This window comes from Marmota flaviventris, chromosome 9 (genome assembly GCF_047511675.1).
Source record: "Marmota flaviventris isolate mMarFla1 chromosome 9, mMarFla1.hap1, whole genome shotgun sequence".
In the NCBI taxonomy this organism is placed as follows: domain Eukaryota; kingdom Metazoa; phylum Chordata; class Mammalia; order Rodentia; family Sciuridae; genus Marmota; species Marmota flaviventris.
In genome coordinates, this window is record NC_092506.1 from 96,138,468 (window position 1) to 96,153,915 (window position 15,448).

The window sequence follows — 15,448 nt, forward strand, 5'->3', positions numbered from 1 at the left end:
TTTCCCATACCTACATAATTTTACACCTATCTGATCCTTGCCTGCTTATCTCAGACCCCAGCACCTCTTGCCTGAATTATTCCAGAATCTTCCTGACTGATCTCTATGAGTCTTTATGATTCTCAAATCTACCTTCCACACAGCTGCCAGAAGAGTCTATCCAAAATGCAAATCTAACTACACCACTCCCTAGCTTAAGAGCCTCCAGTGGCTCATTGCCGACAGGATGAAGTCCAAGCTCCTGTATACCAGAAACACCATGGTTAGTTAAACCTTACTTGTTTCCCCAGCCTCACTTCCTCCCTCACACCTCTTTCTGTTCTGCAGTCCAGACCTTTACCCAGGCTGCCTGTACATCTGGAATGTTCTTGCCTTCTAGAGTCATCTAGAAGGTCAGGCCCCATTCCTAGGGTTTCACCTCCCCCAGGCCTTCTCTGTTAAGCCTCAGCTCAGAAGCTGTCCCAGTCCTCTCCCTGCTCCCCCAGGAAGCGGCGCAGTCTGTTTCTCAGAATATCTTAGCCTTATTTCTATTGTAGCATCACAATTATCTATAATATATTTCTTTTCCAATAGATACCATGTTCTTTTGTATTCTGTCAACACATAGAAAATAGTCAATAAATAACTGATAAATAAATGTAGCCTTAGGCTGTTCAAAAAAATAAATAAATAAGATACTCTCAATTCTAGAAGCAACATTTAGATTCCTTTGGAACAAACCTCTGGTCTTTGTGTTTTATGTTTGAGACTTATTTGAAAGGAGTACTTCAAGCCTCTTTAATTAAAACACAGACAGGGGCTGGGGATATAGCTCAGTGATAGAGTGCTTGCTTTTCATGCATAAGGCCCTGGGTTCAACCCCAGCACCACACACACACACACACACAAAAGACAGACATACCAAAATTAGGCCAAAGGACCCTTCAAATAATTTTGTTTTGTTTAAATCAGGTTGTATGTGGTTTTCTTTGAATTATGTTTTGGAACATAGATTTTTTCAACTCCTGCCCTCCTCCCCATTCCTCCACAGCCCCAAGTCCACACCTACCATCAATCATTTGGATATTCTCCTTCTTGCTCAACCAGGACTGCCTGGGTTTACAGGCCCAGAAACTTGGTAGTTTCCAAAGCATTTTCATATGCATATATTATTTTTTACTTACAAACCTCTGAATATAGCAAAAAAGAGATCATATCCATTTTAACAGGGGGAAAAATGAAACTGAAAAAATTGTGATTTTTTTTTTTCCCCAAGTCAGTGACTAACATGTAGCTGTGTAAACCCTGACTCAGGCCATCAACTTCCCCCACCCATTGCACCACCCTGCCTCTGGTTATAACTTCAGTTATTTTGTTGTTGTTTGTTTTGTTTGTTTTTTTCCCCTTTCTTTCCTCCTCTCATTCTTTTTGTGATACAATTTTATTTGTATGTCAAGTATCTGTAAATTCAGATTAGAGAATATTTTTGGTTATGTGCTTCATACATTTATATACTAATAACTTCTGACATATATGTTGATGCTAAATTCTGTCCCAGCTGACTTGGCTGGAAAGCCAGCCACACTTCAATTAAAAGGGATTGAAGCCATCCAACCTACTACAGAATACCAATTCAATAGGCAAAATGTATCTTGAAATGTGTCTAGTTCAATCACTAACTTGGTGTTTAAATGCTTTCTAAAACAGTTCAAACAGTTCTCCTGCCATTGCTTGATTATCCCCAGTGACACGGAGCTCACAATCCCTAGAAGGGACGTTGACAAATTTTAGAACCATGAAATAGGTTTTCTCTATATCTTCATGCAATTTCCTCTTGCTAAAAGTGAAATAGTCAATGTAAATTGCAAATCACTATGATATCTTCAGTAAGTGCATGTAGCAAGTGCTCAAAAATTATTTGTTAAGTGAACAAATAACTCTTCCCTTACTGTTGGCTAGTTTTAAAGCAGTAATTCCTCATGTCACCATATTTTTAAAAACAAAGCACACTCTTTTAGTGTAGTAAATAAATGACTTTCCTCTTAGGAATGATCATCCAGTTGACCTGCTCCTTCATCAGGTACCAAGATGTGGGACAGCCAAACAGCCTGTGACCTGAGTCATGCAAATCTAACTTCTTCTACATGTAATAAGAATCATTATTTCAATTTCTATCCAATCCCTTATCTGGTGATTAAAACCTAAGTTATCAATCTTGCTGGAGTAAATCTTGACAAATCAAAGTAGAAAAAAAGAGGACATTTTAAAGAGCTCTTGTGCAGAAGACACAGAGTGTTTCTTGTTTTACTTATACAGAGCCTGGGTGAGTTTCCATCAAGGACCAGAGTTTGGACTCTACTGAAGCCACTTCATATTCCAGATCTCTACTATTTGAATGGGAAAACGGCATCAAGATTATTAACCCTGAGTACATCCCTGGGAGGTTGACCTTACTACCCCATCTAGATCTGACTGACTATCCTCTTTGCTTAAGTCCCAGGAGATTACAGCAAACGAGTATACCAAGGCGTGAGAGTGAAGCACACGGTCAAAGATCTCCTGGCAGAAAAACGATCCAGACAGAGTGACTCCAGACTTAACGTGAGTCCCAGCTTGACACACACTGAAGCCTTAGGGTCCCGGCCCATGATTGAGGGTGGCCATCTCCCCTCTCCCTTCCTCCACGCACCAATCTTCTGCTCCTGGGTCTTATATTCTCAAGAGCAAAGCTCTTATTTACCTGGAACACATTATAGAATGATGTTATTGTTGTGGGTTTTTTTCCTTTTTATTTCTCCTGAGATGAATGACCTTGGCCTGCAGAGCACACCCCCTTGACAGTCTCCTGACTCACCCAGATGTGCCAACATCTCCACTTTAGCATTCCCTCCTCCTGTTGCCCTGTTCATCCTATTGTACGCTGGTTTGGGGAAAGAATTTTTATATCTCTATTTATCTGTATTGATTATATGCCCTTAGAAATAGAATGCACATTCCCTCAGAGCTATATGTTTTGTAAATCACAGTGGAGTACAAGGAATATGAACATAGAGGGAATAATGGTCCTTCCAGGGACAAGCTGTATGACCCTGGGAAAGTCACTTGACTTCTCTGGACCCAACATGAAATGAATTAAACTCTAGGGTTCATTATAATGTAACAATCTCTAAACTATTATTAACATCACAGCACATTTGTTAGCTACCAGCAGTGTTCTAAGAGTGATCTTATTGGCTGGTCATTTTAGCTGGTGGCAATGAAAAGATGATGTGTCCTCACTTTTTCATTTCCCCTAGTCATGAATTAACAAAGACTCAGTTTGTGGAAATAACACTGACCTTCCTTCATATGGCATTCTAAATCCAACAGAGATAACTTAGAAAAATTTATCTTGGTACCATAAAAAAATCAGATTTTAAAATATTAGTAGAAGGTACTTGTATTGCATTTATCACTTCACTCTAAACCTCTGTCATCTATATCTTCATAAATGTCTGAGCTCTGTGTCTAAAATATTTCAGTGGCTTCATCCAAATCTCCAAGACTAATTCAAGAATGGCAATAGGATTTGGCTATCAAGGTCTGTAAATAGCTACCTATTCTGCTAAGTGCCATACAATAACAAGAACATTGGGCATCTGTTGGGCATCTCCAGATAACCAGGAATAAATGAGGCCGCTGTGTACAGGATCTAGTGCAGGGTCTGATGCACACTGGCACTGCATGTCTGCTGAAAGTGGGCACAGTGTTCAACACAGCTCCAAAAGCAAACTCCTGGAACACACTTCAAGTGAATCAACTCCAGCTCCAATTTCCTCATCCAAGAACATCCTGTATTGCTCATTTTCTGCTGTCCTCTTTTAAACCACCTCTCCTAGCTCCACAAATGGAACTTACCTGATACAGAGAAATCTGAACAATCAGTTCTTGTCTGATTCTTGTTTGGTGTTTCTCCTATGCCTGCTCAAAAGCATCTGGAGTGTATGCTAAAAATATCCTTCCAGCTTAGTTTCCTGGTGGGGAGGGGCAGGAGGAAACTCGGTCTACCCAACTTCAAGTGGAAGTAACGTGAGGGCTTGGCCATGGATACAGGCACAACAGACAAGGGAGTAACTGGATTGTGAAACCTGATACAAATCCCAGGCAAATTGTCAGTTATAAGGGTAGGAATCATGCCTTAGGATAAGACCCACCATTAAGAAGCGGACATTCTGTCTGCCTAGTGTGAGGGAAGAGGTGACCCACACCTTGCTGCCGTCATCAATACCGTGATGCAAATGACAAAGCACCACTCCAGAGTTCTATAGAAAGACATGTGATATAAGAGTCACAAAGATACACTGCATAGCCAAATGGTGGATAAAACTTTTCCCCTCTAAAATTTTACCTAATGTGATTTTTGTCCACGATCAGTGATAGTCATGTCATGAATTTTATGTTTTCTCTTTAGTTTTTTAAGTTTTTACTTTTTAAAAAATTAAATGATATAAGCATAATAATAAGTTATATTATTGTATTTTAAAATACAGATTCCTGGGCTTATCCCACATCTACTAACAGAGTCATTAGGTGGGGGCCAGGGAGTAGTCTTTTTGTCATTTTTTATAGGCTTTAACATCACCATTTACAAACTTTACCACAGACCAAAGAGCAAATGTCCAAGCCTCACACCACATCCAAGGCTCCTCTCAGATAAGAACTGGATGAGCTATTGGTACTGCCCTAGTGACACTGAGTTATTGAGAGAGTAGGTTCAAGGAACATGGAGTACCAACATAGTCCCTGCCATTAAACCATAAATAACCTGGTGGAAAGGAAACATAAAAATATTTGTATTTAAAAAACACAAAATCATATAACCAAGCACTAGACTGAATGCTTAAGACCAAAGACCAGACTATAAAGCCATGTGACACAAAATCTGCAATAATTCTTATGTAAGGACAGAGACAGTGCCCCTCTTCATGCATCATCTCACTTCACAGACACACTAGCCTGTGAGGTTGATGTTTACAGTCCCATTTATAGATGAGTAAGCTGCCACCAAGAGAAGAGCAGTGACTGTTTCCAAGATGCCCAGTTAGCAAGCAGCACATTTTCTGGACTCCTAATTTCATATTTAAAAGAAAAGATCATGTGGACTAGCACAGAAGAAACTGCTACCTTCAAAAATAATAATAAAATGGATGAAAAAATATGATGCAGAAAGAAGTGAGACTAGAAAGTATAAACAAGCTCTGACCACAGTAGCAACTAATTCTCCAGTGCTTAGCACATAGGTGTTACAAGCTCACCCTTTCCTGTGTTTTCTATTGTGTTACCCAATATCTCAGTGCTAGTATCTTACCATCAATAATCTTTTAAATTTGGGTCACTAAATACAGAACAACCAAATGTGGGGTGATTTGCACTTACAGCATCTCACAGAGGTGATTGTGTTGTCTACCTGCTCGTGTCTTGTCCTCTACCCACTATTCTAGAATATCTGAAAATCTCAAGGAGGACACCACATTCAGTTATCATCTACTCTTCAGATTCATGTTGATCCTGAGATGTAATTTTTAAAAATTCAATGATTAGCTTTTATGGAACTACATTGAAATAGTGTCATTAAAAAATGTTGGCAATAAGAAATCTGATTATATATTGTAGGTATTAGATGATGGTTCATTATTTTGCTGGGAAGTGTGCAGGAATCACAGAGCACCATGTTGTGGGTAAACACTGATGGGTTTCTGATAATATGGGTAACACTGAGACTACCTCCTCTTTTTCATACCATTGCACTAGGAGACAATGAGTCTAATATCTCAGTTCACATAGGGAAGCCATCCATGAGGCCAGCTCAAAACTTTGGCTGACAGAAGGTCTAGTGACCCAAGGCCCTATGAAGCAGCTTTACTGTATTGTGTTAGGCAAAAAGAAAGAGAAGAAAAGAAGAAAATGGGGAAAAAAATCAAGAAGCCCATGTGAAATCCCTGGGACCTGTGAATATTGCCTCATAGGGGAAAATTTGTGATTAAGTTAAGACTTGCACGGAGGCCACGGGGGAGTTTTGAGAGAGAAAAACACATGCAGAGAAGACATGAAAGAAGGTAAAGTGACTACTTCAGCAGAGATTGTGATGAGGCTACAAGTCAAGGAATCCCAGCAGCCACCAAAAGCCTGGCGAGGCAAGGAACAGATTCCCCTGGATCCCCTGTGGTGACACCCAGATTTTAGACTATGGTCCCCAGAACTAGAAGATAGATTCTGATGGATACAGCAGTCCCGGAAAACCAGTGCACACATATTATGAAAACTATGTCTGTCCCTGGGGACAAGTAGGCTCCAGGAAGGAATTATCCAATGCCCAAATCACTGCTCTTCTCTCTGTCACAACACTCTGACAAGTTTACACAAACCATGCTGATCCATCTTTACCAGTCTCCCTCAATGACATCTGTTTTTGATACCATTTTCACATCTTTGCTGTGGGCATAAAAGAAAAACACCATTTTAAAAACAAAAAGCTTGAATCAAGAAATTTTCACCAAAGACTGGAAATTAAAAACACTTCTATACATTTTAGCCATAATTCTGTGGCTTCACAACTACAATTGTGTGTACATCTATTTAAAAATCATGGCTTTTCTTTTTTCTTTCTCAAAATTGTTCTGTTATTATTTACTACATTAATAGATCGTCTGCCAGAATAAATAAATATGAGTCATTCACTAACATCCAGTACCAAAAAGTATATAATTAGATTTCTGATTGCCACATTTTCTTTCAATTACACTATTTCAATGGAGTTCCATAAAAGCTATTCATTGAATTTTTTTTAAAATAACATCACAAAATTCAATAAACTCTGTTATCTATAAAAACAGAAGCAGTAAGTCTAATAGCTGCAATTTTTCAGTTTTGTTTCAAAATTCAGTGAACAATTTGCAGGCTATTTAGCTTTCTAATCAAGTTTTTCTGAAGCTATCATAAAGATTCATTTAAAATCATTGAATATACAACAGCTGGCAGGAGGGAAAATTTGTAAAAACTTGCTGAGTAGGAAATGGAAATTGGTTTAAAATTAAAATTGCATGGGAAATGGAGGAACACTGTGTGGTATGCAGAAGATTAAGAAGAGAGCTGGAAGCGGGTTCTGATGATCAATCTGTTCTGTTGATTTGTGATTTATGGACACAGTTAATAGGTCTCCTGCTCTGCTCATTCATCAAAATTCCACCGTCAGTAAAAACAGTGAAATCAGTATGAATGTTCTTTAAATTACACGAAGAAAAATAAGATTTCTGGTTCTGTTTTTGGAGGAAAAGGTTGAGGAGGAATATCCCAAGTAGGAAATACATATAGACTTTGTGGCCTTCAATTATACATATTGTGTAGATAACAGAGCAAATTTTAACTGCTTCTATTTGGCAGGATTCATTCATACCCACCTGAAGTGTTTGTCCTTCACTTATAATTACTTACAATTATTTTCTCTTTCTACATTTTCTCAAGTCCTGATGTTTAAATTAACAGTTTAAATATCTATGTCAAGAACACCTTGGATAAAGCCATATTGTCAGGTGGAGTTCTTAGTTAATAATTTGTCCTAATTGTTTTTGGAGTGACAACCCTGTAAGTAATGGAAAGAATTATGACAATAGCACATATCTGGAGTAAAAAATTGAAGGAACATAAGGTAAATGGGTGTCATATAGTGGGTTTATGATACAGAGTCATTGAGAGTGTTTGATCTTGGTGAGATGTAGGCAAGCTCGAACTGTAGACCAGATGTACACTGGCTAGCTTGGGTCCCAATAACTGTCTTTGCATCAGAACTTCTAGATGGAGGTTTGTTTAGTTGCATATCCAGCTGCTGTTTTGCTATACCAGTCATGGGCACAGGTAAGTTATCACTGACTACAAACATGTGATGTCCAGATCTGTAATTTGCATTTGGATTTCTTGTGAAGTAGTAGGGGGAAAAATACACAATGGGAAACTGTATATTATGACATCTCAAAGTTTCTTTGACTTCCCTGCAACTTTGGAAAACATATAAGACATTTCTCCTACCCCAAAGAGAAAGTTCCCCTTCCTCAGTCTCTTGGAATGCCATGTTGTGACAATAAGTGATCTTGGAAAGTTCCCTTCTCCTCTCTGAGCCTCAGTATCCTTGTCAATAGAAACAGAGTTGGGCCATGTCTCTAAAATTTCTCTCATCTCAGTGGTCATTTTCTAAATAAATTTGATTATGTTTATTTGAGGTTTAGGTGATGTTATAGAACACATATAGAAAGTAAAATGATTACTACAGTGAAACAAATTAACATATATATCATTTCACATAATTACTTTCTTGTGACAACAGCAGCTAAAATCTACTTAAAATCTCTAAAATCTCTAACATAATACAATATTATCAACTATAGTTTCCATGTTTATGTGAGATCTCTAATGCTGATACTTTGTATCCTTTAAATGACAACTCAGAGTCCATTTTTAAGACTTCAGCTTTAAAACATTTATCCTGTTCTTTTATGTTCTTTATTCTTGCTATTCACATTTCATTCACATTTGTATTGCTGTTTAGGATTTAAAATAAACCTGAATGTGCAAGAACTAGCAATTACCTTGTACCCAGTTTGAAATATCCTTAAGCTGATGTTTCAGATAGCTCTGTCACCTGAGTTTACTGAACTTCATCCTGTAAGACCCAGGGGGCATAGCATGGTGAAGAGTTTTGGCTCTGGATCCAGATGACCTAAATTCAATTCCCAGTTCTGCCATTTTCCAACTATGTGCTGATGGTAAAGTTACCCAACCTTGCTGTTAAAGGAAGACAATAATTCTACCTTGCCAATTTATCATAAAGGTTGTATTTAATATTTGCCAAGGGCATGCCACATAATAGGTGCTTTATTAATGTGATTTCTGTTAAAAACTATTACATTCAAGTAGTGATGCTGGTTAGTATTCAAAGAAATAAGAAACCCACTGCCTTGAAGAAATAAACAGTTCAGTTGAAGAGGAAGAAATTATATATGAAATATGTGATTAAAATACCAAGGTGGCTTTGCTCTGAGTGCCAAAATCATGACAGTGAGCATCAGTGAACACTATAGTTCAGAAGGGGTAAGTCAGAGTGTAGGTGGAGGAAGTATCCATGGAGGAGGGTGTTCCTTGAGCTAAGATTTGAAGGAAAAGGATGACAAGTGAGCAGTGAGCAGGGGTGGAGAGTCCCAGCAGAACACAGAGAGCCAGCAGAGGCTAAGGTATAGGGGGGCGCTCTACCTGCCATTGTGCAGTGAGGGAACCTACTTTGTCTGCAGAGCGGAGAAACAGAAGAGACTGTTGAGAGGCCTGTCTAGTGCACAATCCTTCAAAACTCAGCTTCGGGCCCACCTGGGAAGGTCTCAGACAGTTCCTTCTGCTCCCAGAGCCTCCAGCATATTTTTCTGCTAAATTGTTTATTATATTACACTGTAATTGCTTGTTTTCTTAAACCCCTTCCAGTGACTAATATCCTGAAATCTCTGATTGTCCTTCTGGAGCCTCTGGCCCAGGATGAATGGCAGTGTGGTAGGGTGGTTAGGACTTGCATGTCAGAACAAGACAGACCTTGGTAATGACTCTAGCATATGAAAGGGATCCAATTTCTCTGGAAGTCCATTTCTTCTGATGTAAATGGGGACAGTGATATCCAACACAGAAAGCTCCATGAGAGAAAAATTAGGTAATGTTGGCAAAGCACCTGGCACAACACATGGCATGTTGTAAGTGTTCAACAAATGGCAGCTTTTATGGTTTTTTTATAGTACCCGACACATGGCAGCATTTGATAAATATTACAGCAAGGTGTGCAGCGCTAAGGTAGACACCAGATTATGGGGAGCTCTGAATAATGGCCTTGGGAGTCAAATATCCCTGCCCTCATTACTACAAATTCTAACATAAATACGTCAAACCATTAGAAAAGTCCACTTGACAACTTTGTAGATCTGAAAAATTTATTCACTATGAGTGAAGGAAACAATAAATTAGTAGAAGCAAGAGCTAGCAATCTTATTTTTTTCATTGATTGGGTTTTTAACTTTTTTATTTTTAATTGACATGTAGTAATTATACATATTTATGGGGTACAGTGTGACATTTCAATACACATATCAATGCATAATGATCAGGGTGATTGGTGTATCCATCACTTGAAGCATTTATCATTTCTTTGTGTTGGGAACATTCAAAATTCTTTTGAAATATATGACTAAATGTTCTCAACCATAGTTATTCTTCTGTCATTCCATAGTTATACTATGGAACATTGGAAGTTAATCCTCCTATCTAGCCACACACCTGCTCCTGCTAGCCATCCTCTCTCCAGCCCATCTATTCCCTTACTGACCTTGACAACCTCTGTTAACCACTATTCTACTCTAAACTTCTATGAGATTAATGTTTTTAGTTTCCAAACATTAGTGAGAGAGCATGTGGTATTTTGTCTTTCTGTGCCTGACTTATTTTGCTTAATATAATGTCATCCAATTCCATTCGTGTTGCCACAAATGATAGTATTTCTTCTTTGTATAACTGAATAATATTCCATTGAGGGTGTACACCTTACCATCTTTTTCCATTCATCCATCAATGGATACCTCAGTTGATTCCATATCTTGGCTATTGTAAATGATGCTGTAATAAACATGGTAGCAACGATCTTAATTTTATACTAACCCAGCAATACTACCCTCCTCCATTATGCAGGTTAAGATGGTTAGAGTTGAAGTTCCCACTTGGTACATTTCATTAAGATCATTTCAGCTGCTCCCATTCCACAGTGCTAAATATCCAAAGCCTTGACAAGTCTTGGATAATGAACCAGGAATTATATACTTGTCCATCATAAACTACTATTTTTATGAGAAATCTAGCTCCAAATTACAGGAAGAAAGAAATAAAAGCTTTGATCAAGATTTACTACCAACATACTGATCTAACAAGTAATTTTACTTTCTCGAGCCTACATTTCCTCAATGTAAAAAAATTTTAAAAGTGGTGCAGATGGGAGGAGATTAGTGTTCACAGTGTCTCATTGTGTCCCTTCTCACTACTGGGTACAGCTGTTTTTCTTCCTGACTCAATAGATTTTCTCAGAACTCAAAATATTCTACCCACAGGCACCCCAACCCCAAATCTCCAATTTCCAACACCAAGCTGAACCCCTTCTTTATTCTGAGAAAGATTTAAATCCTCTTTCCTCTAGTTGAACTAGAAGTTTGTAAATTCCCTGTTTGCCAGGAAAACCGAAAACAGAAAATCACATAAAGCACAAAAATTATTATGTGGCCTATAAATGTCCTTCCACATCTGGTCAAAGACTAACATGGGTGAGATGGCTGAGGTGACTTTCAGGCATGAATCCCCTTTCATCATCTCTCTCTAGGATAAATAAGGAACCACAATAATAATAACTGTCATTTACTGCTGAGCTCTGAAATAGGGACTTGAAAAATATTTTCATTTCTCTATTTAAAATATATTTCATTTATCAACAAGAGCACAACAGCCTCAGGAGGGTGGCCCTGATAACTATTTTTCAGATAAGGAAAATCAAAATTAGGTAGAAAGCAGTGGAGCTTGGATTTTTGACACAGGTTTGTAAGGTAAGTCTTTCTTACACCCAAAGTATTATGTTCTTAAGTTTATATAGCCACAGCAAAGAAGACAAGTTTTGGAGTAACCACTTTCCTTCAGGTCCTCCTGCTCGCCCATCTCACCCCTTAGACTTCATACACGGTGTTTGACTCCAGTTACATTTTCGGCTCCCTGCAGGCCACACATGTCTCTCTCCCGTCATTGCAGTGTGTCTGAAAGGGTCCAGGAATGCCACACCCAGCCTGAACAGAATAGGACCTTCCTTTCCTATGATTTACAGACATCTGAGAAGAAATGAGACCCAAGAAGTTTTTCATTTCCTTCTAGAACTTACTCTGGTTCTGTCCCAGAGTCCCAGAACCTGCCTCCATCATTCCTGCCCCTCCATCATTTCTACCTCTCCTGGATCTCTAGTCTCCTGCAGCCATCCATGGTTTCACCCTCTCTGAAGAGCACCTCCTGATTCAGAGTCCAGGTATACCACTGACCTTGCAGAAGCCGCTTTTCTGCTCTCCTGGTGATCTCTAGGGCCAACCTCACACAACCCATTTCTCTCTGGCCTCTTCTTGTCTGAAGCTTACTTCCTTCCCTGCTGTGTCTTGTGATGAAGTGTGACTACCATTCTGATTGAGGTTGGTATCCTATGACTCACTTCTGGGACTTGAGGTAGGCTGCCCCTTCACTCACTTGAGCAGGCAGCATATCAGCTCCCCCTTTTGAGACCCAGAAAGACTCCTAAACCCAGGAAACACAGCATTTCCTACCTCAGTTTACCCAGTGTCTCTGATGACCCCATCCTTCTGATGCTCTTCTAACCCCCATGGTGTCTGTACTTTTGTATATACATAAAAGCACCTTACTCATATTCTTTTTTTTTCTTTTTAAAATTTATTTGTTATAATTTCTTATATAAGACAGCAGAATGCATTTCAATTGATAGTACACAAATGGAGCACAATTTTCATTTCTTTGGTTGTACACAAAGTAGAGTCACATCATTCATGTCTTCATACATGTATCTAGGATAATGATGTCCATATCATTCCACTATCTTTCCTGCCCCCATTCCGTCTCCCTTCCACTCCCTCCCTTTTGCCTTATCCAAAGTTCCTCCATTTCTCCCATGCTCCCCACCCTACCCCCATTATGGATCAGCATCCACTTATCAGAGAAAACATTCAGCCTTTGGATTTTTAGGATTGGCTTACTTCCCTTAGCATGATATTCTCCAACTCCATCCATTTACCTGAAAATGCCATGATTTTATTCTCTTTTAATGCTGAGTAATATTTCTTTTTTTTATTTGAAATAATAAAATATTTTATTGAAGAAAAATAGATAAATATGCTTCTGTTTTAGAGGTAAAATGTGTTTCTGTCTTAGAATCTGCAGATAGATCTTTTGTTGGAAAAAGAGGTGAAGTATCATATATCATTGGAGATACTCAATTTTTTTATCTTCAATTTCACTTATTAATATATTCATTTATACAAATTTGAGCATTACATAATATGTGTATATATTAAAATATTACTTGGTACCCCATAAATATCTATAATTTTTGTATAACTTAATTTAAAAAGTAGTAGTCATTGGTCAATTTTACTTTTCATATGTTTCCAAAAACCATAAGATAACTGCATTTTAAAATTACTTATTTCCACCACCAGCCCAGAATATAGATTTTTAAACTATTTAAATTTTATATATGGTCCTATCTGACCATATATAAAGCAGAACTAGACTATATAGCACTATTTTTCAAGATGCACATATTTAGGTCTTTCAAAATAGATAAAATGTAGTAAAGAAAATTGTCTTTTTAAACTTCTTATGAAGTCACAATAAAATCTAAAACTGGAGCAATGTTATTGTGTATATATACCACAATTTCTTTATCATTCATCTATTGAAGGGCACCTATGTTGGCTCCACAATTTAGCTATTGAGAATTGAACTGCCAAAAACATTTATGTGGTTGTGTCACTATAGTATACTGTTTTTAAATCCTTTGGGTTTAAACCAAGGAGTGGGATAGCTGGGCCAAATGGTGGTTCCATTTCAAGTTTTCTAAGGAATCTCCATACTACTTTCCATAATGGTTGCATCAATTTGCAGACCCACCAGCAATGTATGAGTGTGCCTTCTTCCCCACATCCTCGACAACACTTATTGTTTGCATTCTTGATAGCTGCCATTCTGACTGGAGTGAGATGAAACCTTAGAGTACTTTTGATTTTCATTTCTCTAAATGCCAGAGATGTTGAACATTTTTTCAAATATTTGTTGATCAATTGTTCTTAATAAATACAAAAGCCACTAAGGAAAGGGAAGGAAGTTTCCTAATGCACGTATTTCCTTATGGAACATGGGGAAAGATTGAGGGAAGAAGACCATCAATGCTCTCATTTCCTCATGTTCCATGCTTAAGAGAGACAGAACTCTTTCCTAATATATAAATCTAATTTTCATTAAGATCTACATCCGAAAAGCACTAAAACTTGAACAATTTGTGCACTGCACTACTTCTTTTTGGTATTCTAGTTGTGCTAAACAATAAGGAAAAGGCCAGAAGAAACAGCAAAAAAACATTCAGACCTCAAAACAAGAGGGTTGACCACACATAAATTCAAGGGAGAATTACAGTCATGACTGTATTTTCAGATCTAAGAACACAGATGGATGGGATATTGAATTGATAGCCGGAAAAACGGTCAGCTCTAGACTAAGGCACCCCAACCCCTGAAGACATATGACTGAAAAAGTCAGCCCCGTGGCTATTTCAGGAAATACTCTTCTCTGATTTCCTAGAATTCATCATAAAAATTATTTCGCATCTCTTCAGCTTTTGCAAACTGAACTCACCCTACAATGTGTCCTAGCTTTAGTGAGATTGCATGCTTGTCTGGGCACAAAAAAAATAAATGACCATCAGATGGCCTAATGTACATCTTCCTGCTTTGCTATTGTTTTATTTTTCTTATGTTTTTTGAGATTTTTGTTTTTTCTATATTATCTTTATTTTTCTTATATTTTTAGAAGTACCTTTTGTTCTTTGTGTTTGATTACTAACACTCTTAGGAAAACTGCAGTTTTTCTTTAATTAATGCATCTCATTTGCCCTTGTTATTTTTTTCTGAATTCCAGAAGAATTTATTTCTTATTATTTGTAATTTTTACAAGATTATTGACAAAGGGAATCCATGTCCATCCTGGGAGTGTCTCCCCCACACCTCTCGCTCTTTCTCATAGCACAGTAGTTTGCATATTGCCTGTTAACATTGCTAACCAAGCCCTTCATGAACCCAGAAAAAAATCAAAAAAAACGAAAAAAAACATTTTTTTGAGCAGGCAATGCCTTGTAAACTCAAAATGCCATCGTTTGAATACAGCTACACACTATACTCTTGGCATTCATTTGAATGAATGCTTTATTTTCTAAGGCTTTCTAAAGGGCCCATTGTCTGAATTTAATTAGCCCACTGTCCTGACCTGTTTAGAGAACCAAACCACATTTCCAGGGCTTTCTGTGTTCCCCACCCAACCACCTGCTCCTTCACAATTGCAGAAATTTTTTTTTTATTAATAATAAAAGCGAACCTTTTGCAAGCAACTTATTTTTTCAGCTGTTCTACTAGTTCTGTCTTTTTCTTTTTAAATGTCATGAAATTTAAAATAATTCCTGCTGGTAAATTCTTTCATGCAGCTTGCAAAAATAATCAGGTTTTGCAGCAAAACAGCCATTGCAAGTCCATCTGGCAGGGTTGAAGTTCTGCAGATTCTGTTCTGGCCAAAGTACATCCCAGTGACTCCTGTTGTTCTAACTTAGCTA

At 37.9% G+C, this 15,448-nt stretch overlaps 1 protein-coding gene across 1 annotated transcript in view; it reads left to right on the plus strand.

Moving 5' to 3' along the window:
- Positions 1-15,448, plus strand: part of Pou2af2 (POU class 2 homeobox associating factor 2) — a 37,808-nt gene that overhangs the window by 6,092 nt on the left and 16,268 nt on the right. Inside the window, exon 2 of the mRNA XM_027930492.2 lies at positions 2,474-2,580. Within this exon, the coding sequence (XP_027786293.2) occupies positions 2,474-2,580 (107 nt within the window). The remainder of the gene's footprint in view (positions 1-2,473; positions 2,581-15,448) is intronic.